The sequence below is a fragment of the Poecilia reticulata genome, chromosome 2 (assembly GCF_904066995.2).
Source record: "Poecilia reticulata chromosome 2, P_reticulata-male-v2, whole genome shotgun sequence".
NCBI classification, from domain to species: domain Eukaryota; kingdom Metazoa; phylum Chordata; class Actinopteri; order Cyprinodontiformes; family Poeciliidae; genus Poecilia; species Poecilia reticulata.
Genome location: NC_088831.1, coordinates 27,956,802 through 27,984,538, shown reverse-complemented (window position 1 = coordinate 27,984,538; position 27,737 = coordinate 27,956,802). Strand labels below are relative to the sequence as shown.

The following is a 27,737-nucleotide window of genomic DNA, read 5'->3' as shown; positions in this document are numbered from 1 at the left end:
GGTGTCCAGCAACATTTAGATGTGTTTCTGATGTCACATGGCTGGATCAGATGGGATGGTCATCAACTTGACTGCACTGAGAAGCTATTTCAGTAATATACTTAAGGTGTTTTAGACCAGACAGACATGTAAAAGTTGCAGTACACTGGCCCAGGAGGCCTGAAGTTTGACACCCCTGGTATACAGTATCATGTTACTCAGCAACACATTCTCTGATCGTTGCAGAAGATGTCAGCAAAGAGGTTTCAGAGAGCAAACATGATTCCAATTGTTATTGCTCCTTAGGTGAAGATAAAGAAGGATTTGATGTAAAATACTCCAATTAATTTAAAGGTGAGTTGTGACTTTATTATGCATAGGATTCCAGTGTTTATTAAAGGATTGTTTTTTCCTTTGTTTTGCTTTTTCACTTTTAAACTATTTTTATACTACACATTATTAGCATAGATCATGTTCAATGATCATTATAATCAGAATACCTTTCTTTTTCCAAAGGAGACAAGCAACTGCTCAAAATACAAAAGCTTATATTATATGCAGCATATATATATATATATATATATATATATATATATATATATATATATATATATATATACACTACTCAAATAGTTTTTTCTTGTTCCTGGAAAAACAATGAACAAAAACAATAGGGAGGACTGAGTTTTGAAATTACAAGTACAAAATAATGAGTTGCATTCAGTTGACAAAAAATGTTTAAGTAACAACAGAAAGACATACAATTAGATCAATTGACTGATTTTAATTTCATTTGCTACTATTTGATATATCTGCATTGTTTAAAGTTTATCCTACTTATTATGTGTACCTACAGGTAGAGGTGTGTTCAGCTAAAGGTGCTTTGCTCATACAGTTGGTGGACTTTATTTATGGAATAATTCAGTGTACATCCCTTCATTTCAGATTTCCAAAGTTGAACCGTCAGGCTGGTGATGTGGACATGCGGATCCTGTTCAACCAACCCTCCAGAGGTAATTTTGGTCTCCAACGACCAACTTATTCTCTAAAATAAAGTAATTGAAATGATATTAAATATTGTTCAAACACACATGTGTTGTGTAATACTAGATATGTTAGCTGCATAAAAAGGAGGACTGAGTTTTGGAATGACAAGTATAGAAGAATGAAAATTACATTTAGAAGCGCACATACACACACAGGTCCTGTGTAATACTCAAAATGTAAGGTGCAGGAATAGGGAGGACTGTTTTCTACATTGGGAACAAACTCACATATAGTGAGTGTTCTTTACATTTCAGATTTCTAAAGATGAACTGTGTCAGGCTGGTGACGTGGATGCATGCGGATTTTGTTCAACCAACCCTTGCAGAGGTAATTTTGGTCTCCATCGACCAACTTATTCTCTAAAATAAAGTAATTGAAATCATATTAAGTACTGTTCAAACTCATAGGTGTTGTGTAATACTAAATATGTTAGCTGGATTAAAAGGGAGGACTGAGTTTTGAAATTACAAGTATAGAAGAATGAAAATTACATTTAGAAGCACACATACACACAGGTCATGTGTAATACTCAAAATGTAAGGTGCAGGAATAGGGAGGACTGAGTTTTGAAATTACAGGTACAGAAGAATGAAAGTTACATTGAGGAGCACACATACACACAGGTCCTGTGTAATACTCAAAATGTAAGGTGCAGGAATAGGGAGGACTGTTTTCTACATTGGGAACAAACTCACATTTAGTGAGTGTTCTTTACATTTCAGATTTCCAAAGATGAACTGTGTCAGGCTGATGACGTGGATTCATGCGGATTCTGTTCAACCAACCCTTGCAGAGGTAATTTTGGTCTCCATCGACCAACTTGTTCTTTAAAATAAAGTAATTGAAATGATATTAAGTACTGTTCAAATACATAGGTGTTGTGTAATACTAAATATGTTAGCTGGATTAAAAGGGAGGACTGAGTTTTGAAATTACTAGTATAGAAGAATGAAAATTACATTTAGAAGCACACATACACTCCTGATCAAAATCTTAAGACCAGTTAAAAAACTGCAAGAATTTACATTTCGCACTATTGGATCTTAAGAAGGTTCTAAGTAGAGCTTCACAATGTTAAAAGAAGAAATCAGCATAATAGACAAAAACTTTTGAGTGGGGAATTCATTGAAAACTGCATTTACACTCAAACATTTTTTCAGCTGATCAAAAGTTTAAAACCATAGCTCAAAAAAACCAGAGAAACCCCCCAAAACAGAAATCAGAGTGTCAAAAAAGGACTCAGTAATGAGTAGCTCCACCATTCTTGTGGAGCTACAAGAATGGTAGCTCTTCAAGAATGATTGAAGTTGATGACTTCAACCATTTAGGCATGCTTGATGCCAATGTTTCCAGGAGGCTAGTGGAAACGTTGCTCCAAGTGTTGAAGATGGCTTCACGAAGGGCATTCACTGTCTGGAACTGATGTCCATTTTTGTAAACTTCCGTTGCCATCCATCCCCAAATGTTCTCAATTGGGTTTAGATCCGGGGAACATGCACGATGTTCAAAAAGAGTGATGTCATTCTCTTGGAAGAACTCCCTTGTCAGGCGGGCATTGTGAACTGCAGCATTGTCCTGTTGAAAAACCCAATCATTACCACACAGACAAGGGCCCTCAGTCATGAGGGATTCCCGCTGCAACATCTCCCCTTATGAACCTGCACAACCTGAAGCTCAATTGTTCCATTGAAGGAAAACGCACCCCAAATCATGATTGCGCCCCCACCACTGTGCCATGTAGAAAACATCTCAGGTGGGATCTCCTTGTCATGCCAATAACGTTGGAAGCCATCAGGACCATCAAGGTTAAATATTTTCTCATCAGAGAAGATAACTTTCTTCCACCTTTCAATGTCCCATGTTTGGCGCACCCTTGCAAAGTCCAAACGGGAAATTTTGTGGCGTTAAAGAAGACATGGCCTTTGAAGACGTTTTTTGTGTTTTGTTTCTGAAGCCCTTCTTTCTCTCGCAGATGCGGTCTGATGGTTATTGGGCTGCAGTCAGCACCAGTAATGGCCTTAATTTGGGTAGAGGATCGTCCCGTGTCTTGACGTACAGCCAATCGGATCCTGCGGCTCAGAGCTGGTGAAATTGTTTTGGGTCTACCACTTGACTTTTTTGTTCCATAACCCTCAGGATCATTTAAAAAATGCAAAATGACTTACTACATGATATGTCTTACTGCGTCTAACCTCAGCAGCGATGGCACATTGTGAGAGGCCTTGCTTATGCAGCTCAGCAATCCTACTACGTTCAAAGTCAGTGTGCTTTTTTGCTTTTGCCATCACGAGGTCTTGACAGTGTAAAGACTTGACAGAAAATGACATGGAATCCAGAGTTTGGCACATCTTTTGGCTTTTAAAGACTATGGTCTTAAACTTTTGATCAGCTGAAAAAAATCATGTTTGAGTGTAAATGCAGTTTTCAGAAAATTGCCTGCTCAAAAGTTCTTGTCTCTTGCACTGATTTTTTCCTTTAACATTGTGAAGCTCTAATTTGGACTTAAGATCCAATAGTGCAAAATGCAAATTCTTGCAATTTTTTGACTGGTCTTAAGATTTTGATCAGGAGTACTCACAGGTCTTGTGTAATACTCAAAATGTAAGGTGCAGGAATAGGGAGGACTGAGTTTCGAAATTACAAGTACAGAAGAATGAAAGTTACATTGAGAAGCACAAATACTCAGGTCCTGTGTAATACTCAAAATGTGAGGTGCAGGAATAAGGACTGTTTTCTACATTGGGAACAAACTCACATTTAGTGAGTGTTCTTTACATTTCAGATTTCCAAAGATGAACTGTGTCAGGGTGGTGACATGGATGCATGTGGATTCTGTTCAACCAATCCTACAGAGGTAATTTTGGTCTCAATCGACCAACTTATTCTCTAAAATAAAGTAATTGAAATGATATTAAGTACTGTTAAAACACATAGGTGTTGTCTAATATTAAATATGTTGGCTGCATAAAAAGAGAGGACTGAGTTTTGAAATTACAAGTATAGAAAAATGAAAATTGCATTTAGAAGCGCACATACACACAAGTCCTGTGTAATACTCAAAATGTAAGGTGCAGGAATAGGGAGGACTGAGTTTCGAAATTACAAGTACAGAAGAATTAAAGTTACATTGAGAAGGACACATACTCACAGGTCCTGTGTAATACTCAAAATGTAAGGTGCAGGAATAGAGAGGACTGTTTTCTACATTGGGAACAAACTCACATTTAGTGAGTGTTCTTTACATTTCAGATTTCCAAAGATGAACTGTGTCAGGCTGGTGACGTGGATGCATGCGGATTCTGTTCAACCAACCTTGCAGAGGTAATTTTGGTCTCCATCGACCAACTTATTTTCTAAGATAAAGTCTTTGAAATGATATTAAGTACCAGTGGTCCCCATCCTTTTTATCACCGCGGACCGGTGAAGACTTGGCCATTTTTCTGTGGCTCGGGTTCTTCTTTTTTTACCCCGAATTTCTCCTTACAACAATCTTAGAACGTTGCTTGCGATAATCGTAACCGTTCATCCTGCCATCTATGGCATGCTAAGACTGATCACATCCAGTCGTTGGAACATTGGGACTGCTCCGATCTAAAATCGGGCATATTCTCACAGCTTGTAGGGTTTTCCTTGATTGGGAGCTAGAACTCAACCTGTTCAATTTGACAGGCAGCCAATCAGAAAACGCTGTGACGTAGCTCATGGAGGGGAATCCCAAACAGCTGAGCTGACATGCCCAAAATGAGTCCGGTGGACATCGGAGATATGTAGAAACAGCATGAATGTTTATTCAGCATTTTGTACAAAGAATATCCACAGAAATGATGACGAGTGGAGTTGGAGCAAAATTGCTACCACAGTTGATAAACCCGGTAACTTTTCAGCTATCCATCATTAAATTAACGTGACACAAGGCTATTCATTCAGTCAAGGCTTGATGCTTACACTAGCTATATGCATTGCAGGTAGATTGTAGTTGTGACATCATTTTGTACTAAAGCCTGCTCACATGGCAAGATTTGCTCCTGTTATGTGGCTGGACACATAAACCTGTTGTACTTTTATCAGCTCTGTGGTCACAGAATTTGGAAAATCGTCTGACAATCCTAAAATCTTGCCGTGTGAACCAGACTTAAGACTTACAAGCTATACTCCTCTTTTCTCGTCTCGATCACTGCCATAATGCTCTCTGACTCTAGTCGCTATGCTAACGTTCACACATCCCTTCAATATAAGATTTGAAAATGCCACAAAAACGAATATTTATTTTCATGAAAATTTTAACTTACGACAATGACAAATTAACGGGAGTCCTGAGCTTGTTTCTCTGCAATGAGATGATCCGACCTTGGAAACGATGACACACAATGCAGAGGGTGTAATGGCAAAGCAGTTTGAAGCTCCATTGCCTCATTTGTAAGCCGGTACATATTATGCAGAGTGGGCTTGGAACATGGGAGTCACCTACAAGTCCAGGATAAATCCACTCTCCTGTCTCTGGTCCTTTTCCCCTTTTCCAAAGAAACTTTCCTAACATATCGCTTTCATACTCATTGTGGGCTCAATGTTGGTGAGCAAGACGTAACCGAGAGAATCCGGTTAAAGGGTTTTCAAAATAAACGATCCTCCATACTCAGACAATATGTAACACGAAAATATTTTTCTTGTGCGGCCCGGTACCAATTGGTTCACGGACTGGTACTGATCTGCGGCCTGTGGTTGGGGATGACTGTTAAGTACGGTTCAAACACACAGGTCTTGTGTAATACTTGATATGTAAGCTGCATAAAAAGGGAGGACTGAGTTTTGAAATTACATGTACAAAAGAATGAAAGTTACATTTAGAAGCGCACATACAGGTCCAGTGTAATACTCAAAATGTAAGGTGCCGGAATAAGGAGGACTACGTTTTGAAATTACAAGTACAGAAGAATGAAAGCTGTTTTAGAAGCGATCATACACACAGGTCCTGTGTAATACTCAAAATGTAAGGGGCAGGAATAGGGAGGACTGTTTTCTAAATTGGGAACAAACTCATATTCAGTGAGTGTTCTTTATATTTCAGATTTCCAAAGATGAACCGTGTCAGGCTGGTGACGTGGATTCAGGCGGGTCCTGTTCAATCAACCCTCCAGAGGTAATTTTGGTCTCCAACGACCAACTTATTTTCTAAAATACAGTTTTTGATATGATGTTAAGTACTGTTCAAACACACAAGTCTTGCGTAACACTTGATATGTAAGCTGCATAAAAGGAGAGAACTGAGGTTTGAAATTACAAGTACAAAAGAATGAAAGCTACATTTAGAAGCGCACATACACGCAGGTCCTGTGTAATACTCAAAATGTAAGGTGCAGGAATAGGGAGGACTGAGTATTGAAATTACAAGTACAGAAAAATGAAAGTCACATTTAGGAGTGCACATACACACTGGTCTTGTGTAATACTCATCATGTAAGTTGCAGAAATTTGGAAACCTGAATTTTGAAATTACAGGTAGAAAAGAATGAAAATACATTAAGAAACGCACATACACACAGGTCCTGTGTAATACTCAAAATATAAGGTGCAGGAATAGTGAGGACTGAGTATTGAAATTACAAGTACAGAAAAATGAAAGTCACATTTAGGAGTGCACATACACACTGGTCTTGTGTAATACTCATCATGTAAGTTGCAGAAATTTGGAAACCTGAATTTTGAAATTACAGGTAGAAAAGAATGAAAATGACATTTAGAAACGCACATACACACAGGTCCTGTGTAATACTCAAAATATAAGGTGCAGGAATAGTGAGGACTGAGTATTGAAATTACAAGTACAGAAAAATGAAAGTCACATTTAGGAGTGCACATACACACTGGTCTTGTGTAATACTCATCATGTAAGTTGCAGAAATTTGGAAACCTGAATTTTGAAATTACAGGTAGAAAAGAATGAAAATGACATTTAGAAACGCACATACACACAGGTCCTGTGTAATACTCAAAATATAAGGTGCAGGAATAGTGAGGACTGAGTATTGAAATTACAAGTACAGAAAAATGAAAGTCACATTTAGGAGTGCACATACACACTGGTCTTGTGTAATATTCATCATGAAAGTTGCAGAAATTTGGAAACCTGAATTTTGAAATTACAGGTAGAAAAGAATGAAAATGACATTTAGAAACACACATACACACAGGTCCTGTGTAATACTCAAAATATAAGGTGCAGGAATAGTGAGGACTGAGTATTGAAATTACAAGTATAGAAAAATGAAAGTCACATTTAGGAGTGCACATACACACTGGTCTTATGTAATACTCATCATGTAAGTTGCAGAAATTTGGAAACCTGAATTTTGAAATTACAGGTTGAAAAGAATGAAAATTACATTTAGAAACGCACATACACACGGGTCCTGTGTAGTACTCAAAATATAAGGTGCAGGAATAGGGAGGACTGAGTATTGAAATTACAAGTACAGAAGAATGAAAGTCACATTTAGGAGTGGACATACACATGGGTCCAGTGTAATACTCAAAATGTAAGGTGCAGGAATAGGGAGGACTGTTCTCTACATTGGCAACAAACTCACATTTAGTGAGTGTTCTTTACATTTCAGATTTCCAAAGATGAACTGTGTCAGGCTGGTGACGTGGATGTATGCGGATCCAGTTCAACCAACCCTCCAGAGGTATTTTTGGTCTCCGACAACCAACTTTGTTTCTGATATAAAGTCATTGAAATGATATTAAGTACTATTCAAACACACTGGTCTTGTGTAATACTCATCATGTAAGGTGCAGAAATTTGGAGGACTGAGTTTTGAAATTACATGTAGAAAAGAATGAAAGTTAAGTTCAGATGAGCACAGACACATGGATCCTCTGTAATAAACTGGATAGGTTCATACATTAGGTGGACATTGTTTTATTTTTAGAAACAATCATTCAGTGTTTATCCCTTCATTTTAGCTCTCCATAGAGATGCCTTGTCAGGCTGCTGAGTTGGATGCATGCAAATTATTTTCTGGCAACTCACCTGACATAAGTTTTATCTCAATGACCTTTTTATTTTCTAAAATAGTCATGAGAATACTAAGTACTGTTCAAACACATGGTTATTGCGATTCAAAACAATTAATCATAACAATTCATTGGTTTTGATACCTACACAAGTGTCAGGATCAAATTCTTATTTTAAGATTACACTTTTTTCGGTTAACGGTGGTTAACTGTGTGTGAGATCATGATATCATCCATGATGAAATGTCAAGTTTAGAAAAAGGTTTTATTTGAAGGACTGTTTTCACCTCTGAAATGGAGTGGTGTGTGATGTAAAGGTAATTTTTTTGAGAATGGGAATTGGGTTCATCTTTTGAATATGATCTTCCATGTCTAGTTGTGCTGTATGTTGAAATTGAGTCATAGTGCAGCACTGACTTTTTAAATACTTATGCTACCTCCCTTTGTCAATTCTTACTTTTCTCTGTCTAGTTTGCAACCAGTCCCTGCACAAAATGTGTTATTGTAAATAAAAGGAGGACATCACTGGTAAGCTTTTAGTAGAAATATTCTTGCTGAAACGCTTTCAATGTATACAAAATATGTTTTTAATCAACAGGTCTGTCCAGAACAAAGTTCAAGTGAAGCGATATCATCAGAAGAGGAGTATGCTCCTGATTCCGTAGATGATTCAGACATCTCATGGGATGACAAATGCACTCCACAGAAATATGGACTAGTTATAGTCCATATTTCCATTTTTGGACTTCTTAATGCACATGAATTTTATGTTTTTTGTATGTGTATGCCATGGTCCTGATAAATAAAATTGGCCCTGACAATTACTGTTGGTGTCATGGGCGGAGCCAAGCACCTCATTATCGTTTGTCCTTTTAATACAGCATTGGGTCACATTCTTGTATTTTGAGTTCTGAAGTGTGTATCTAAATTTTTAAGTGAGATCTATGTTGTGTAACTCTAACAAGATTTTTGACAACTTACTACGTCTTTCTAGCATAAGTGGAAAGGGGTGTCCGTTTAGTGTTGCAAAAAACTGGTTTGAAAAAAGTGTCCTGCTAGTACACCAAAACCAGTATAGGTGTGTGTGTGTGTGTGTGTGTGTGTGTGTGTGTGTGTGTGTGTGTGTGTGTGTGTGCGTGTGTGTGTGTGTGTGTGTGAAGGCTCCCACAGTAAATCTCTGTGACATCTTAATAACAACTTTATACCTCTTCTAGCTTGGCGGAACAAATGCGCGAATATCTGCGTTGAGGCATTAGCGAGCAGCTCACGCGCTGATGTGATTTGTCAGCCTGCAGAAACATTATTTTTGCTCGGAGAATCAGAAACGCCTGCTTTAAAACAACAAGTCAGTTATAATTTGAGTTTCCATTTCAACAAGCAGCCTGTTTGTTTGCGTTGGTGCCCAGATAATGTGCCGCCCAGCGTGTCCCAAACCCCAACCAGGCTCCCCAGAGGAATTTATTTGTGACATCCCTTCCCGCACCGCACGGTCGCATCACACTATGAGTGGCTGGAGGAGCGTTTATTTTTTTTATTTTTTTTATTTTTTTGGAGAGAGAGGGAAAAGTTACCTCCTCTGCTGACACACACACCCTTGCCCTTCCTCCCTCCCCTCCTCCCTCCCGTCATGCTCAAATGGAAACTCCTGCAGTCTGCTGAGAATTTTTCTTGAGTGACAGGATCCTCAGGCTGACAGTTTTGACGGCGAGGTCAAGTATAGTGGGATCAGATCAAGTCTGCAGCCTTGGAAACCATGTAGCGATGCTGGATCACTTTTATTTGTGTTTATTTGTATCTTTTTTCACACGTTTTTGGAGGCGTAAACGATGGAATTTGAGGCAAGACGTCGCAATGGAGGAGTCCTCTTTCACTGAAGCCCGAGGTTTGGAGCTTTCATTTCTTAAAATCATACGTAGCAATTTTGTAATTTTTAAAAAAATTATTATTGTGATTTATCTTCGGGTTTTAAATCACCGGCGTCGTTACAACAGAGTTGAAGTAGTCCGGCGTGCGTAAAGCAGTGCGTAAAGATCTCTTTCAACCAAAAAAAAAAAAAAAAAAAGATGCTCGCTTATACACAGGTTAATCCGCATTTGGACATCACTCCTAAAATCCGCATCAAATACAATTTAAAGGGATTCAACACTTTTTTTTTTTTTTTTTTTTTTTTCCTGGGAGATGTTTTAATTAATCTATACAGTTTGCATTTCTTGAAGTCTCATTCAGCCCCGAATCCGCCGCCGCATAGACTGCATGTGTAACACATATTTAGGTGAATTTACGACAAATGAATAGTTGCTTAAAACACACTTTAATATCCTCTGCGTGTGGTGTGCACCAGATCCAGAGCTCTGTTTTGTGACTGCCTGTAATTGCATTCTAACTCAGATTAAAGAATAAACTTATAAACGGATTACTGACTCAGAAAGAATGTTTCAATTTTGTCCCCTGAATCGGGCCTAAATCTGGCAGTTGCAGCTCTAATCTTTTCTTAATGGTTGATAGGATAATAAATCTCTTTATTCCCATTTTTTAATAATTTTTAAGAAACTTCCCTAAAAGTGTTGCGAAGACTTGCGACCTGTTAGGAAAGCCTGTAAGGGCGCATACCATCAGTTTTACTTTTCTTTTTCAATTTGGATTGTACCGGTATTAGTTTAAGTTTTTTCTTTCTATGTTTGAGATTAAAGCAAAAGGTTTCTGAACACTGATGACATTACATTTGAAATTTGACTGTCAGGTAAGAAGTAAGTAGTGATAGCGAAATGCCCAGCTTGAATTTAAGTTCATAACTTGAAATCTATACAGAGATTTATCCAGTGAGGAAATCAGGAGTAATGTTGTCTCAGTGCTGTAACGTGGAGATCTAACAAACCAGCATCCCACCCTTGGATTTAGAAACACATTTCAGGACATAATGAAATGCAGCGTTCAAGAAAACTCAATTTCAGCTTTGGTCCTCACCAACATTTCCATTTCTCTAAATAGTTGTCACCAACCATCCATTGTCCCTCTCCATTTATTTTTGGTGCGTTGCAAGGGGGCGGAGGCAGGGTACAATCTGGACTCAGGCAAACATGTAAACTCTGTACAGAAAGACCTCAGGCTGGGATACTGCAGGGCATCAGTTGGTTAAGTGACACTTTTCCTCATTTAATTAGTTCATAATTTACTTTTGAGGTTTCAACTAGGTAGTATAGCATCTCTCATGTCGCTCAAAAAAGCTATGATTAAAGAAGGCATTTTTGTTTCAATAAAAAAAACTTTTTTTACAATAACTACAGTCTCCTCTGTGGTCTGGCTGTTTACGCCCTGCCTCTGCTCTTGGCATGTGGTTTGAGTTGTTGCTGTCCTTAAAGCCACATTTAAGCCAATTCATAATCCTATGACATAGAGACCGTCTTTGGTTGATTGAGGGGAAGTCTTTCCTCTTCATCTGTTTTCTTCCACAGAAATCCAATTGTCTTTGTAGCAAATTTGCTAACTGTATCCTTTATGTGGTGCCAGTGAGCCACCACACATCCATTTGAATTTTTCCCACAAAGAAGCATTTTTGTGTTGTTGAAAAAACAATTTGTGCCGTGATTATTATGAGAAACAGTTGGGTGACATATTCTACAGCACTAACAATTAAAGAATAGCACATCTGCTTATGAGGGCAATACTGGAAAGGCTTTTTCTGTGTGAGATGAAAGCATTTTAAAATTATTCATCTACTTGAAAAACCAATTACAAGACCGATAGGGATTTATTTTTGTTCCATGCGTTTAAGAATTGTATGTTTTCTACCTCAAAAATATGACAATGCCAATACCCTTCGCTATAAGTCGCTACGTTGAAGATAAAGTAGCTGGGTGCAAGCTAAACTTTACACAGGATATAGGCCCATCCCACACACACACACACACACTCACACAGGTAGCTCAGGTATTACTTGCGGTTTAGCCTTCAGGACTTTAGAAGACACTCCTCATGACTTTTGTGAACTGTCAAAACATGTCCAGAAAAACGGAAGACAGTTTGAAGTCACAAACTGTTTGTTCTGCTCACACACTGACCCCCTTCTGTCGTCCCACACCCAAAGTTGGATGTTGGGTAGATCTCGCTGACACCTGTACAGTGGTGGGCTCTTTTCCAAGTTTAAAACAACAGCGTTTCAGGCAGAGGGTTTGAAAAGCTAGAGGAAATGCCTTACTCCTCTGGCTTTTCCTGCGGGAAGAAGCTGGGCTGTGATCTATACTGGGAAAGTGACGACAGGACATGAGCAGGAACTTCAGACGTTTCCCAAACGAGTAGGGCTGCTTTGTTGAGTTTACAGTTTATATCTTTGAACTTCTCTCACTTTGGGTTGTTTCATTTTGAACATTTCAGTCCATGTTTTTCTGAATGTCCAATTACTCAGCACATCCAAGGCCATTCTGGCGGTGTTAGTCATTCCACAGACGTGGATGAGACGTGCTGCGTCTGATTTCACCCTGCTCACATAAACACACACACCTGTCTGCCAATACGTATCAATAAAAGCGATTTTAACCTGCCCTGGCATCATGCGGCTGAGTCACATCTGCAATTACAATCATCATACTCAAGTCTAGGTTCAGCTCTGAGTATCAGATGTGCCTCATTTTCCAATCTCCAGCATGTCAGAGCAACCTAAGCGAAGCCTCATAAAAAAAGAAAGAAAAAAAAATGCCCGTGGCAGCACTGACAATTTTTGTTCCTGTAAAGTCAGTCTCAGACGCTCTAACTAAACAGCTGAGCTGACTGCAGAATATGTCGACATAATTAAAAGCTGACTGTATACCAGGTCATTTCTATGATGACAGAGTGAAACAATGAGGACAAACAGAAACTCAAAGGCTTCTCTTGTCTTTCTGAGGTTGTTTTCTACCACCAGCACAATGCAAAATTATCTGCTTCCCCCCACTCCTCCTTGTTTTTGTCATAGCACCACACTGTGGTGTACCTAGGTCTTGCAACCGCGGATGCGTTGTGACATATTCTTATATGATTGTAACTCAAGTAACTCAATTTAAATGAAACTGAACAACTGAAGCACCAAACATAATTTAAGAAGTTAAAGTGCATTCACTGCTTTGTTTAAAGTCCATTGTTTATTTCCCAAGAGTGACCTTATGAGTTGCGTTGTTTGATTGTCCCACAGAATGTGTTTGTGATGGTGGACAGACTGGGGCCAGCCATGGAGCCTGAGCTGAACTGCAGCTCTGTGTGTGATTCCCCACTTTGCCTCATCCAGGCTGGACTCAGCAGGCAGGAAGGCCAGGACGTCCTACAGAGACTATGCATCCTAAACTCGGTAATCTTTTTCTTGACCTACATTTTCTACTGTCTCTCTGTTCTCAATTTATTCACACAGTATATGTATGCACACAATTTGAGTTTTCTGCCTGGTGTTGAGACTGTAGGCGATAACCAGTGTGTGTGTTTGAAAAACCCAGTGATGATCTGTTTTCCATTTGCGAAGACAATTCTACAGATTTCTATTCAAAAGTCTGGATATTTCCAATGGTTGTAGTGGAGGTCGATGCTGCGGTTCCCTCGTTATAATCTCCCCATAGATACTGTTGTCACTATTTCTTGACTGATGAAGATGAATGCATGCTAGCATTGCTTTAGAGCGATGACAATTAAAAGATTTATTCATCTTAAGTTTTAAAAAATATAAAAATTCAGACATACAAATAAATAACTTTGAGCACTGTATCTTAGATAACTACTTCAAGTGAATTAGTTGTATGTTTAAGTGCCAGCCACATGCATCTTTTTACACATATTATATTCCACTTGGTGCACTTTTGGCACAAATTTTTATTCCCACAACTGACAGCCTTCGGGTCCTGTGTTTGGAACTTGACACAACTCAGAATGCCAGATTTCCAGGCTTGTGGCTGTGTTGTAAAGATTTATTGTTACACATTCGTTTTCAGACACTGTTTTATTGTTTTCAGTTATTTAAATTATTTGGCTCAATGTTTTAGATGGTTACACATAACTTGGAAATGTCTTCAATTTCTCTAGTTATCATAGCAACTATCCTGCATGTCAATCAATAATGAGAAACAGTGGAATTAACAAAAGCTGATAAGAATTTTACTCTGAAATTTTCATATGGACATTTTTAATTGCAATTCCACAGCATAGAGTAAATATAAATAGATACGTAATACTGGCATGCATAGAGCCATCAACAACTATTTTATGCCTTTTTACACAATGTGTAAAAAGGCATAAAATAAACTCATCTTTTATGGTGGTAGTATAACTCTGCAATGGAGATTGCACAAAAATAAATAAAAATTTTTTTAATTATGTATTTGGAGGGAAAACATAAAATAGGATTTAGCACCAAAACCCAGTTCTCCATGCAAATCTACAAACTAAGACAGACATGTCTCTTTTCCACTATCACCTTGACTCGGCTCAAATCTATGGCTGGTTTCCCATTACAATTGAGTAACAGCTCTAGTGGGTGATCCTCATGTAGTTGGGCTGCCCCAAAGTCAGAAAATTAGCTTGATGTTATTTGTATGTGACAAAAATAGAGGAAATATGAGCTATCCTGAACATTCTGCTCCACCTCACTGGCCTTAAAAACTTCAAATATGTTGAGTCACTGTTTTGAGTTTTTACAAATGGTGGGTCTGATTATTCTTAACGTTCTAAGACACATTGAGCAACATAAGGGAGGTGAGAAAAATATAAAAATATCCATAGGTCATTGTTGGAGAACTGCAACAAGAAGTGGCATCTGGTCACCAGACTACATGACAACCATTTGACTCTATTTACGCCAAAGATAGGTTATATTTTATGTAAATGCGGTCCTAGCAACAACTTTATGCCTCCTCATATTTTCTTTAAATGCACCGGGTTTGCTTGTTTGAACTATGGTACCATTCCAGTTGATGGAAACAGCTGAAATCGGGAAAGGTAATGGGCATGGACTGAAGCTATGTTTAGAATCCCCTCTGTCCCCGATACCCTTAAGAGAAGAGGGAGGACAGACCAACAGCAGAAGCCGGACGGGAGATACTGTAAACAGACTTCTCACAAAAAAAAGATAAAGCAGCAGAAACACTTTGACAAAGAACACAATCGAGTATTTCTCTCTTCAAAGGACCAAAAAGAAGCAAGGTGAGCTGCCTCTTAGAAATCTTCTCATGCTTCATGATGTTAACTTGTGCAATTAATTACCTTAAAGCAAGTCAACAGTTTGAACCAAATTTTGTGTGAGCGTTGTGTGAATGCATCATCTAAATCCAGCAAATGTTCTGTTTTAGTTTTTCATTGCATTGTCCATAAAATGCCTCACTAGTGTTGCTAGCTGTTCCTGGCTAACATAAGAACTACCCTGATAGCATGTGACACGGTGTAATGAAACATAACACCGTGCATTTGTTACTGTTCATGGCTAACTAGGACACAAGTATTTTTATGCCTTGTAAGATAGTGGAAAGCCAAAAATAAAAGAAGCTGAGGCAACGTATTCCATAAAATCCCACCTGTTTTCTTATTCTTTCTGGATGTGTTCCCAGATATGGCTACAGCCACCAGCATTCTGTCCAAGGAGCAGCTCCTTTGCCCCATCTGTCTGGATGTGTTTAACCAGCCGGTCTCCACTCCGTGTGGGCACAACTTCTGTTGTGACTGCATCCAGAGATACTGGCAGAGTACCAATCTGCCGCAGTGCCCCATGTGTAAACACAAGCTGTACAAGAGGCCTGACCTCAAAGTCAACACCTTTATATCAGAGGTGGCTGCTCAATTTAAAGACCATGGGGAAATGAAATACAAAAACAGACTCGGCAGTATGGACAAGTCAGGCAATAAGGGGGAAGTCGCTTGTGATGTGTGTGTCGGTAAACGGGTGAAAGCTTTTAAAACCTGTCTGGACTGTTTGGCTTCATTTTGCCAGACACATCTGGAGCCCCATCACGTTCTAGGCACCCTCAAGAAACACACCCTGATCAACCCAATTATGAACATGCGAGACAGATTGTGCAAGAAACACGAGAGCCTCCTGAGCCTGTTCTGCCACACAGACCAGACGTACATATGCCAGATCTGTGTTGAGGATGACCACAAGGCACATCGTATGGCTCCTATAGAGCACGAAAGCCAAGACAGGAGAGATCAGATCAGAAGTATGAACGTGGAAGTGAAAGAAGGCATCCACAGTAGGCTACAGAAAACGTGTGAGATCGGTCAAGCTGTTGAGCTTAGCAAAAGAAACACTGAAAAAGAGATTGAAGAAAGTTTTCTGGTCTTCAACAAACTGCTTCAAGTTGTTAAGGCAGTCCAAGCTGAAGTGGCTGAGGCAGTCTTGACAAAACAGAGGAGTGTTGAAAGCAGGGCCAGTGAGATTACATTGGATCTTGAGCAAGAGATTAATCAGCTGACAAACAGGAGCACTGATTTGGAGCTGCTCTCACAGACAAATGATGACCTCTACCTTCTCCAGAGCTTTCCGGCTTTCTCCACAAAGCTGCCCATCAATGACTGGTCTGAGATTTGGGTAGAAAGTGCAGTCTATGTGGGAACGGTGAGGAGGGCACTCAGGAGAGCAGCGTCACAGCTTGAGGAAACCGTCAAAGCAGAGGTAAAGAGGCTTTGCAAGGTTGAATTTGAGCGAGTAAAAGCCTACGCTGTGGATGTGACGCTGGATCCAGACACAGCTCACCCCAAACTCGTTCTTTCAGAAAACCGGAAGCAGGTCTATCACAGAGACGTGGCTGTGAACCTCCCTGACAATCCAGCGAGATTTTACCCTTGTGTTAGTGTCTTGGGGAAGGAGGGCTTCTGCTTCAGGAGGTTCTCCTATGAGGTTCAGGTGAAAGGGAAGACAGAGTGGGATATCGGAGTGGGACTCGAGTCGGTCAATAGAAAAGGAGGGAACCTGCTGAACCCTGAAAGAGGCTACTGGACTTTGGGAATGAGGGAGGATGAGAGTTACTGGGCACTCAGCAGTCCTCCTGTTAGACTGCCACTGGTGGAAAAGCCACAGACAGTCCTGGTGTATGTGGACATGGAAGCGGGGCAGGTTTCATTTTACAACTCAGACTCTCACTCTCATATCTACACGTACACCGGATACACTTTCAGTGAGAGACTTTTCCCCTACTTCAACCCGCGACGGAATCACAGTGGGGTCAACTCAGCACCTCTCATTATCCTGCCTTTGAATATCTGAATTTTTACAATGTACTATCTTTTACGATGCTGTCAGATGCTTCAGCAAACTTTATTACTGATTAAAGTTATAGTTCCACATCTGTTTTGTAATGCTTGATGCTTTTTTTCCCTGCAATAAAATTCTGCCTTGTGAATTTGTGCTTGGTTTCAATTTTTACATCTGGAATTTGAAGAAACCTGGACTCTAGAGCACTTGTAGGATTAAATATCTTTTCCATAAGGGTACCAGAAGGGGCTCGGACTTTATGGGGAATAAATGTCCATGTCTGTGTGTGTAGTTGGCAGCAGAGGTCCCAAGGCGGTCCCTCTCTCCTGCACTCAGAGCGGTTGTCTGGACGATGCTATCGTCTGGCATCCTGTTGGCGTTCTGCTTTCTGGTTTTCACCTTGCGCTTCAAAAACAACAGGTAGCGTGAAAAGTGTATTTAATAACAAATTCATCAAGCAACTGAATACTGTCATGTTAAAGGAGTCTGCTTGTGTTGTTCCATCAGGATAGTGAAGATGTCCAGTCCCAACCTAAATGTTCTGACTCTCTTTGGAAGTGTCCTCACATATATCAGCGGCTTTCTATTTGCAACGGATGAGCAAACTCACACACAAGCTGAAGCGTCTATTACTTTGCTTCAAGTAAGTATGTAAATCCTTGTAGCTGCAGTTTTATACCATTGGAGGTACATTTTAAGATGATCCTTGTGGTTTTCCCTCCTCCAGGCTCGGATGTGGATGCTTTGCATTGGAAGCACCCTGGTCTTTGGGCCAATTTTGGGAAAGACCTGGAGGCTCTACAGAGTTTTCACTCAGCGAGTTCCTGACAAGAGAGTGGTAGGCAGGCTCTTCTGGTTTCCTTGTGCTCGTCTCGTTGACATGCACATTCTTGTCTTCTTCTTTTGTATCACTGTAGTTTGAATTGAGAGCATACTGTTGCAATAACACAAATCTCAAAGTAATTTAATATAGAAATTGATTGTCTTAGTATGTAATCTCATGTCACCTCATGATACACTGAGATGCAAAGCTGTTATATAAAAAGACAGCTTTCTGGCTGTTATTCACTGTCCTTTTATTGAAAACACTACGTTAGCAGATTCAAAACGTAAAATCCCAGATTTGTGTAACTTATTGATAAATTATTGATAAATTATTTCAAAATTGTATCCATCCATTCTTTGCCTTTTGTTTATCTCAGACCAGGTTGTAGGGTAACAGGTCTAGAGGAGAAAGCCAGACCTTCGTGTTCCCAGCGACACTCCAGCTCGTTATAGTAGATCTCTAGGCATTCCCATGCCAGAAAGAATATGTAGTCCCTTGTATAGTACTGATTCTCCCAGGGGCTCTTCTCCCAGGAGGCAGTACCTAAAACATTTTCAAAGGGAGAAGCTTAGGTAGCATCCTGATCAGATACTTGAACCTCTTCAACCAACTCTCTGACATTCAAGCTAAGTCATGATCTATGATCTTATGACCAGAGTTAGGGGTCAGACACTGGCTGAGCTCTTTATTCACTGCAACAGACCAGAGCAGTTTTCCCGTCACTGCAGATGAGATCCCACTCCACCCATACCTCTAAACTGATTTTGGGTTTCAGATTTTAGCATCACAAAAAGTCCAATTGAAAATACAAATAAACTAAAGGCTGGCATCATGTTAGAAAAAATTACATTTTGGAAAGTCCAATAGCATCCTGAACTAAGTGTGTTGCTCACCTGAAGAGGGATGCCTTGACAATCTGATGGAAATTTACAAGACAATGACGAAATATTGTCAAATCAAGATGTTGGATGGTGATAAACATGTACCAAGAGGGACTAAATGCTGAAATTAAATCAAGAAGTGTTTCAACAACACTTCTTGTTGAAGTGTTGTTCAACAAGAAGTGTGCATCCCTGTGCATAAGTGTGCACAGGGATGTGCACACTTATGCAACCTGATTGTCACAGCTTTCCTTATATAAGTTTTCCCTTACGGGTTCAGTTTTCAGTTGCCCTGTACAGCATGTATTCCACATAAAAGCTCTGAGTCACATAAACCATTTCAACGGACGCTCACGTATTTTGTTTCTTTAGTAATTAATGAAGTATTTTTGAGTAATTCAACCTGACAACAGTAATGCATGGCTGCACATGGCTCTAAATAATTGAATACTGTCAAATTTAGATTGAGCATTTACTAAATTAGCCTCGGTGTGTAATTACTCTGAGCTCTTTTTTATTATCTGCAGATCAAGTTTCTGTGTGTGGATGGTGTAAAGCTGTAAGGTGTAAAGAGTTAATCTTTATTCCTGCATCTTTTTACATCTCAGATCATTCGAGACATCCAGCTGATTGGCATGGTGGTTCTGCTGATTCTACTGGAGATTCTGCTTCTCACCACCTGGAATCTCACAGACCCGGTGAGATGCTCGCGATCTGTCAGAGCTGTTGCCAAGGTGAGAATAATTACAGTAGTAAGCTTTGCATTGATTTGTTTGGTAGATTTCATATGCAATATATTACTGAGTCATGATTGAGTCTGAATTTTTAGTTCTTTTAGATGTGTTTTGATTAAACAGAGTACACAAATGGCGATTTTTCTTTTTTGCGTGGATGTGTCAATTTTGATGTAATATTTGGTTTCCATTCATGTAGGCGACTGAGAGAGACACCTCCTACTCTTTGTCACAGCTGGACTCTTGCTCCTCAGAATTCGCAAATATTTGGCTCATCATCATTGCTGTTCAGAAAGTAAGCTTCAGCAATTTCATTTATTCTTCTACACAGTAACAACACCACTGACTCACTGCATTTAGTGTTTTTTGATAGTGACGTATTTTATGCAATTTATTTTCCAAGAATGCCATTTCCAGTTTAGAAAAAACAAACCCGCAGAGATTTAGAAATAAAGTGAGTATGTCTAAGACACAAAGTTAAACTGGAAAGGTCGATACAGCTCCCTCCACAGTCACTGGTATCTCTGGGAATAATGTGCAAATTTATGTTTAACTACAGTGGCATAATCACAAAATGAAAAATGTACCCCCATAAAAGTCCTCTTCATTGTTCATAGTGGCAATCTTCCAAATGTTTTATACTTTTTAATTTTTACTCTGACTGCAGCACACTTAGATAAGCAGCTACCTTCCTGACCTATGAAGATTAATACCCACTTGCTGAACTTGAATGGCATGTTGTCTTTTCTTTACTGTTTTACACGGTGACAAATATAAATTGTCTTTTGTGTCATGTTTATGTCGATCCGAGACTGGCAGTCATGAATTATTTCTGAAATGTCCCCAGACACTCAGATTGACTTGTAGTGACAATAGTTTACTAAAATAATTACATCCATTGAAATTATAATGTATCCAAAAGTTTGGCGTAGTGACTATGTGAAAAAAAAGATTATCCTTTTAATTAAAAAGCACAGTTTCTGACAGTGCAATTAAAAAGGAATTCATTTTAAGGCTTTTTACACATATTTACCAAAAGTATGGGGTGTGGTATTTTGCACTGATAACACGTTTTTAAAACTCTGAACTAATTATCTTGGAAGTTGCTCAAATTCCTGAGTGAAATTATTTTCTGAAATGTTACTTTTAGATATGCAAATGATGCTTCAGCTGTCAAATTAGGAGCTAATTTGCATAATTATTTCTTGAATAATAAGCTCACCAATGAATAAAAACAGGTTCCCAGTGATTGACATGCAACAAGATAAAAGAATGTCAAAATTACCACAATGGGATTTTGAATTTCCCCATCCGGTATACAAGAAAACTTTGTCAAGGGAATTTTATCAGTATGGGATCAATAAAATCTTATGTAAAGTCATTGTGATTCTGGGTAGTTTAAATCTAAATCTAAATAAATACTTAAAAACAAAGCATAACAAGAGAGTAAATTTAGTTAAACAGTACCATGTGAAAATAACGACTTCTGCTCTTCTTTATCAAGGGTTGCCTCCTCCTTTATGGCACATACCTGGCTGGACTCACCAGCAACGTCAGCCATCCTCCAGTCAACCAGTCTCCCTCCATCATAACGGCCGTCACTCTGGTCACCTTTTCCTCTGCTGTGGCCTTCCCTGTGTTCTTCTTCCTGCACGCCTGGCCCAACCTGGTCTACAGCACAGTGGCTGGAGCCATCTTCATCTGCACATTGGCCACTAACTGCATGCTGTTTGTGCCACAGGTCAGAGACCAAACCTAGCAGATTCCTGACTATAAAGACTAAATATCAGCTTAGATTGTAATTTGTTTAAACAAACAAAAAACACAAAATAAAGTTATCTTGTCTATAATTTTGGTTACACTTTCATTATCTCTTCCTTAAATCTCAAAATGTGAGTTTTTTCATTGGTTTTTTTTAGATCTGTCATGAGGAAATCCATCCCACAAAGAGAAACTATAACAGATGGACAGATGACAGTGTGTGTATAGGAAGGTTTAGGGTAAAACCAATAAACCTGACATGTGCTTGTTGCACTGATGGATGAGGTTTCGGTGTCTGTCAGGAGAAGATGACTCACAAAGAAGTCCAGATAATGAGTCAAAACTTTGCAGGCTGCAAACAGGTTTACGACTCTGAGAGTCTAACAACAGGTTTATGCTAACATAAAGGAATGCGTCTGCAGCGAGAGGGAAGGAAATAGTTCAACAATGAGCAGTGCTCTAAAGCGCACCTCGTAGAGATATCCCTGAAAGGATTTATTTCTTGTCCTAGAGGTTTAAGTGTTGCTGGGAATCTGTGTAACATACATAAAGCTCCTAAATATCAAACTTGTCTTATTGCAGCTGACCCAGTGGCGACAGTTTGAGGAGGATCAGAACAACCCGAGTCAGATGGCCAAATATTTCAGCAGCCCCAGTAAGAGTCAGCCATCTGTCTACAGCCAGGACGAGATCTACTTCCTGCTGGGGGAGAACAGCTCAATGAAAAAGCTCTTGAATGAGGTAATGTAATGGGGGTTTTTTTATGCACAAAGTGGTTAATTTAAACAGAGATTATATTCTTTATATGTGTATTTTAATATTTCAGTGCATATGAGCATCAGTCATCCAAAATTTCCCCTTGGTTAAAATGTTGAAAGTTGTTTGGGAACATTTGCATCATCTTGTTTGTTAGAGTTTGTCAGAGTGTAGGACTGTTCGTGGAGTAGTCAGACAGAAGTGAATGTAACTGTCGTTATGTAACAAGTTGGTTTCTAAATGGCTGTCTTTGTCTTTTACTTTGTGGAGCCAGCTATGACCATATTAGGATAAGAGGATGGCCCCTAAAAAATGAGCCAGAGAAATTAGACGATGCCATTATTTGAAGACAAAATATATTGATGTGATTAAAAGCTGTTGAGGGCTTTTGATTAGCTGCTTAACGCAGATGCTTTCTACGAGCTATAACCTGCCTCATCAGTGTGTCTACTTCTGTAAATCCCAATTCTCTTTACAAAAACTACCTTGGTGACTTGATCAGAATGCAGCTTCCTTTTTAGGGCAAGAGTATTTAAAATTCATGGTCATCCAGGCCAGTGAAAGCGTAATTTATAACCTTAGCAAGTATTACATAGTTTCATCCTCTCTAAGCTCTATGTTTAGCTCATTCAGTCCTCTCTTAATCAGTTAAAACTCTTCTAAACTAACTTGTTACATATTGAGAGATGATTCTGTGTGTCAATACAGTAGCAATAACTGAATATTTTAATGAGGCCAAATTTATTATTGCCGCTCTGAAAATGTAGACCAGATCTGACCCTCATGAGCCCATTGTTGCCATTTTCTGCCGTAGTCAGAGGTCACCGTGGTCACTTGTGTCCCTTTTAACCCAACTAACAATGACTTTCAAAATGCAGATTCAAGTTCAGGTGTTTAAGTTTAAAAAAGCTATGGTAAGCGATTTTATTTATCTGGAGCAACGGTGAGCCACTTTCTGAGCAACGGTGGGCAGAAAGATACCCACCTTCCTAGCACCCACAGGTTACAGGATTTTGTCCAGTGACCATTGAATGTGGTTAACTATCTTCCTCCTCCTGACAATGTTTTCATATGGTGCAGTTTGGTGAAGTGCTAGGCTAATGTTAGCATGCTTTCTCTATCTTTTGATCTAACTTGTTAAGCATTTCTTTACAACTGGGACCGAAACTGACAGAAGAACTCTCCTGCCTCATAAACTTGATTTGAATGTCGAATAGTTTCATTCTCCCAGATGGACACCAAGCTGCTCCAGTAATGTTCTCCATATCAGTGTGAACATTATTGTAAATGGTAAAAAGCAAATTATTGGTCAAAAGTCCAGATTTGTGAAATTGTGTATCTTCTACACTGTAGTCTTACAACCTGTACTAACAAAACATGTTATGATTTATGGAAATTGCTGTAACGGAAGTGTCATGGCTCACTGGTGGCTCACTGCAAGCATGAAATTAAAGACAGTACACCAAGGACAGGTGTTAGGATTTTAGTTTCATGAACACCATTATTTACAAATGCCCTGACAAGAACATGAGCCAAACACTAAAATCTGAACAAGTTGTCGAAATGTCTTGTAATCCAGTTAAGTGGTAATATCGAGCATTTTTTGTTTTCAAATATTTAAACTTCTGCTTTTTCTTTTGACTTTTCAGAAGAATGCTGCGATTGACAGTCTTCAAGAGCAGGTAAACAACGCCAAGGATAAACTCCTGAGGCTCATGACAGCAAGCCAGCCCCTAGGGGACCAGGACGTTGATTCCTCTGCTGCTTATCTCAACTCCTCCTCTACCCAGACCACTGAGCTTCAGTCTGAAGGAAGCTCCTCTTCCTGTTTATCCCAGAGAGACACAAAATCCAAACTTTTGCCTCCTCCAGCCTCTCATAATCTCACTCTGCCTCCTCATCCCTTAAATGCACTCCGGATACCTTCCAGTCAAAACTCAATGGACCTCCATCCTGCTTCTTCCCCCTTCACTGATGACATCCTAAGTGGGAGCTGGAAAGATGTCCCCAACTCTGCAACTAGAGAGACAGCTGAATCCACAGTGAGAGAGAATGCCAAGCAACCTCTGTCCCCCACATTTCCAGGAAGGACAGCGGAGGAGGCTGTTCATTTTGTCACCTCTCTTCAAAACCGCAGAAGACTGAATCCCTTTCGGGTTGAACAATTTGCCAGTCATGGTGGCCTGCCAACGCAGGTGGGACCAAATCCCAAACTGACTGGTTTCGTCAGCAGCGAGAAGCTGCAAGAGATCATCCAGGAGCTGAGCATGGACGCAGTCATGGAGACAGCGCTTCGATTTCCAGGTCAGGCGTCTAAGACGTCGTCTCAACCGAGACTGAACACGTTGTCCCCTCTGTCCCTCTGTTCCTCTCATTCTCTTTTCCAATACCCAAGCATCTCTCCGCAAGCCATGAGAAAACGTCGGCCTCCCTTCCACCCCTCCAGGAGAGCTTTGTCCTCATCCTGCTTCTACACAGGCTCAGACGTTCCCATTTGTGAATTGAAAAGGGACACCTGTGAACACCAAAACCCAGATGAGACACATTTTTGTGCTGATTGCAGCGTCACCGACTTAGACAAGTCAGTAGAGGAGAAAGAGGGTGATAAAGAGGAAGAGGAGGAAGCGAAAAACTGTCGAAGGCATGCTTCGCGGTCTCACAATTGCCCACTCTGGCGTTGCGCTAGACAGAACTGCTCACCTGAGCACGGTGCGGAAGAAGACGACAGTGGCAAGCAACGCCATCGATGCATCAGAGACTCAAGTGGATACTGGGACTCAGACTCCAGCAGCTCCACGGATTACTGCTACTACCACCGTCCTTACTGTGATTCCTGCCTGCAGAGGGGCTCCTTCCTGTCCTCAGACAGCTCCTCGGACTCGTCTGACAGCGAGTACGAGGATTACACCAACCTCTGTCGCCCCCCACGGCCCGTTGTGTTTAAAGATGACCTCAAACCTACTTTAGTATGACAAAATGTTTACTGCACTTTATGTGTTATTTAATTATTTCCACCACTTGAACTTACTGTGAAGAATCATTTGCTTTCTTATACATTTTTTTTTTGTTTGTTTCACTGAAAAGTTTCAGATAATTAAACCCATTTTAACACTAGAATAAACACAAAATATTTGACTTTAGAGTCACAAATTCATGCCCAGACATCTTCATTTAGGTAGAGAATTTATGTTTTATTCAATTATGGCAAGTTATCCCAAAGCAGCAAAGAATCAAACCATGGCCATGTTTGGCTGTTGCTGTGATGTACACCACATGTAACATGTACCACACCTTCCAGAAGGTTCCGTTCAGCTTGAATTTCTGGAGTCCCAAAGTCTAAGTGTAAGCCTTTCCAGACTGATATATTTTGTCAGGAACTTTTGTTTTTCATCTTTTTTTTAACAGTCTTTAAATTGTGTTTCTTTTTAAGATTTTTTGATGTAATATATCTTGTCGGACTGGTTCTTTTTGAATTGTTTCATTATTTTACAGGTCTGACAGCAGTCAGGCCTGGGTGTGACTAATGAAACTGAATCATATAATCTGGTTAATCAAAGTTTCTCATGGTTTACCAAAGCAGTAAATTACATTAATAAGGATATATTATTTTGGATACAATATTTATATATTTATTTATTTTTGCCTTAATCAAAACCATTATTTGAAAGCTCAGTTTTGTAGTTACTTAGGCTCTCTGTGAGTTATGAAAACCTTGTTTGATGATCTGAAACCTTTAAGTGTTATAAAAAAAACAAACAACAAAAAAAATAGAATATGTCTCTAAGGGAGTAAATACTTTTATTCGCAGCACAGCATTCTGACTCTTAAAGCACCAGTTCAATGATTATTGTATTTAAAGAAGATGAACTTTTATACTTGGAGATAATGTAGCTCTAATTTCAGTAAGAAATGCTTTGTTTTTCCATTTTTATATGAAGAAAGCATAATTGTTGAATTCTGTTTGTTTGCTCATAAGATTTTTAGATCTATGAAAATGTGTTGCCCAAAAATGCTGATGTTTTGATAATATTATTAACTACCTTTAAGTTATTGTTCTAAACATGATGCTAACACAGAAAACAGTCATTAGAACAGGCATAAAAAGGTGTAAAATTAATAAAATTTTATATATGGTTACAGATGTACATTCAGTTACCTTTTGTGTAAACACTGAATTTCTTTTAATATTTATTTATAAATCTTTAATATAAAAAAACTGTGTTTTCTCTATATCAATGGTCCAATCACATCAGGCAGAATCACAAAGTGAACTTTTCAGTGTACAGTAATTGTGTGACTGCTGAGGACAAAAAACTTGAAAAGTCTTAAAAAAAGTTCAAACTTCTCATAGTTATTATTTTATGATTTTGAAATTAAAAAAATGCACAAATACGGGACAAATAATGCCTAAAACTGCAGTTGATCTTGATGGGAAGTTGCTGTAAACGGAAACGTCTTCAATCCTGATTTAAAGCCGCCAACAGTTCCTGAAGGTTTCAGGTTTTCAGGGAATTTATTCCACAGCTGAGGAGCGTAGAAACTAAACACTGCCTCCCATTGTTTAGTTTGGGCCCTAAAATCATTGAGTAAGCAGGTGTCTGAGTGCTGATGAATCACCTGACAACAACCTCTGACATCTCTCAAGACCAATGACGCAATTTAATAATTTGACCCTTTTACAAACAGTCTTTTGTGGCAGTGAACTGATTCTGGAGATGATTGTGGCTGCAGGGTATCAGATGAGCTGCAGCAGCTGGAGATACTTCTTTTTTCTCCCAGAAACCAGTACATTTAAGCCATTAAAATAATAGAATATCTTACCTTTTAAGAAGGGATTGGGCTGATTTTATTTGGGCTTTATTTTGAATATTAAAATTGATGTTTGAATCCATAACAATATCTAGGCTTATTGATTGCTGTTAATATTACTGTAATTGAGATGAATCCTGAGCTATCTTGCATTTTTGGGTTATAAACAATAACCTTTTTTGTTTTCTGTATTAAACTTGGGAACATTATGACCCTTCACTTCCACAATAGGGCCATGATAACTCTGGGGAAGCAGCAGAGATCCACAACTCAGGGGGAAGAATCTGTGCAATTTCTTCAAGAAAGCCATGGGACCTCCTGCTTGCAGTTCACTAGAATCCACTGGGGGACACAGGAAACATGTGGAAGAAGGCGCTCTGGTTCAATTTGAACTTTTTGACTCGTATACATAAATGGGTCTGATGAAAAGCAATACCGCATATTATCTTTACATCTTGTGGTGGTGGCATCATCATGCTGTATGGTGCTTTTTTGACTCTGGACAACAAAGCTGTTAAGAATTAGAGTTGATGGTCAGATGGATGAAGATAAATACAAGGCAATCCTAGAAGAAAACCTTTTAGTGGCTGCAAAACAACGGGAGAGTGCAGACAAGAACTACCATATCGCAGGACAATGACTCTCTAAACACACAACCAAAACTGTGATGTTTTAGATTAAGACACATGCCTATGCACTAATGGTTCAGTCAAATTCCACACCTTAAATAA

The 27,737-nt window shown here is 39.3% G+C and overlaps 2 protein-coding genes across 4 annotated transcripts; both read left to right on the top strand.

The window, feature by feature from the left end:
- Positions 1 to 771: 771 nt before the first annotated feature.
- Positions 772 to 8,895, top strand: LOC145549735 (uncharacterized). Its single transcript, XM_081602450.1, has 9 exons — positions 772 to 992; positions 1,281 to 1,353; positions 1,749 to 1,821; positions 3,809 to 3,880; positions 4,276 to 4,347; positions 6,092 to 6,163; positions 7,638 to 7,709; positions 8,512 to 8,568; positions 8,639 to 8,895. Exons 2-9 carry the CDS (start codon positions 1,322 to 1,324, stop codon positions 8,837 to 8,839), a joined length of 651 nt encoding a protein of 216 aa, XP_081458576.1. The 5' UTR covers positions 772 to 992; positions 1,281 to 1,321; the 3' UTR covers positions 8,840 to 8,895.
- A 109-nt stretch (positions 8,896 to 9,004) lies between these two features.
- Positions 9,005 to 26,353, top strand: gpr156 (G protein-coupled receptor 156). Of its 3 annotated transcripts, XM_008401246.3 has the most exons (10): positions 9,005 to 9,922; positions 13,205 to 13,357; positions 17,532 to 17,659; positions 17,747 to 17,882; positions 17,967 to 18,077; positions 19,555 to 19,680; positions 19,880 to 19,975; positions 21,185 to 21,421; positions 22,024 to 22,182; positions 23,847 to 26,353. In XM_008401246.3, exons 2-10 carry the CDS (start codon positions 13,217 to 13,219, stop codon positions 25,167 to 25,169), a joined length of 2,457 nt encoding a protein of 818 aa, XP_008399468.2. In that variant the 5' UTR covers positions 9,005 to 9,922; positions 13,205 to 13,216; the 3' UTR covers positions 25,170 to 26,353. The 3 variants fall into 3 exon arrangements, with proteins under 3 accessions (XP_008399468.2, XP_081458552.1, XP_008399456.1); XM_081602426.1 differs by lacking the exons at positions 9,005 to 9,922; positions 17,532 to 17,659; positions 17,747 to 17,882; ... (4 more) ...; positions 22,024 to 22,182; positions 23,847 to 26,353 and adding an exon at positions 15,597 to 17,387 and having other exon boundaries at positions 13,211 to 13,357; XM_008401234.3 differs by lacking the exons at positions 9,005 to 9,922; positions 13,205 to 13,357; positions 17,532 to 17,659; ... (5 more) ...; positions 22,024 to 22,182; positions 23,847 to 26,353 and adding exons at positions 14,290 to 15,195; positions 15,597 to 17,387.
- Positions 26,354 to 27,737: the final 1,384 nt, after the last annotated feature.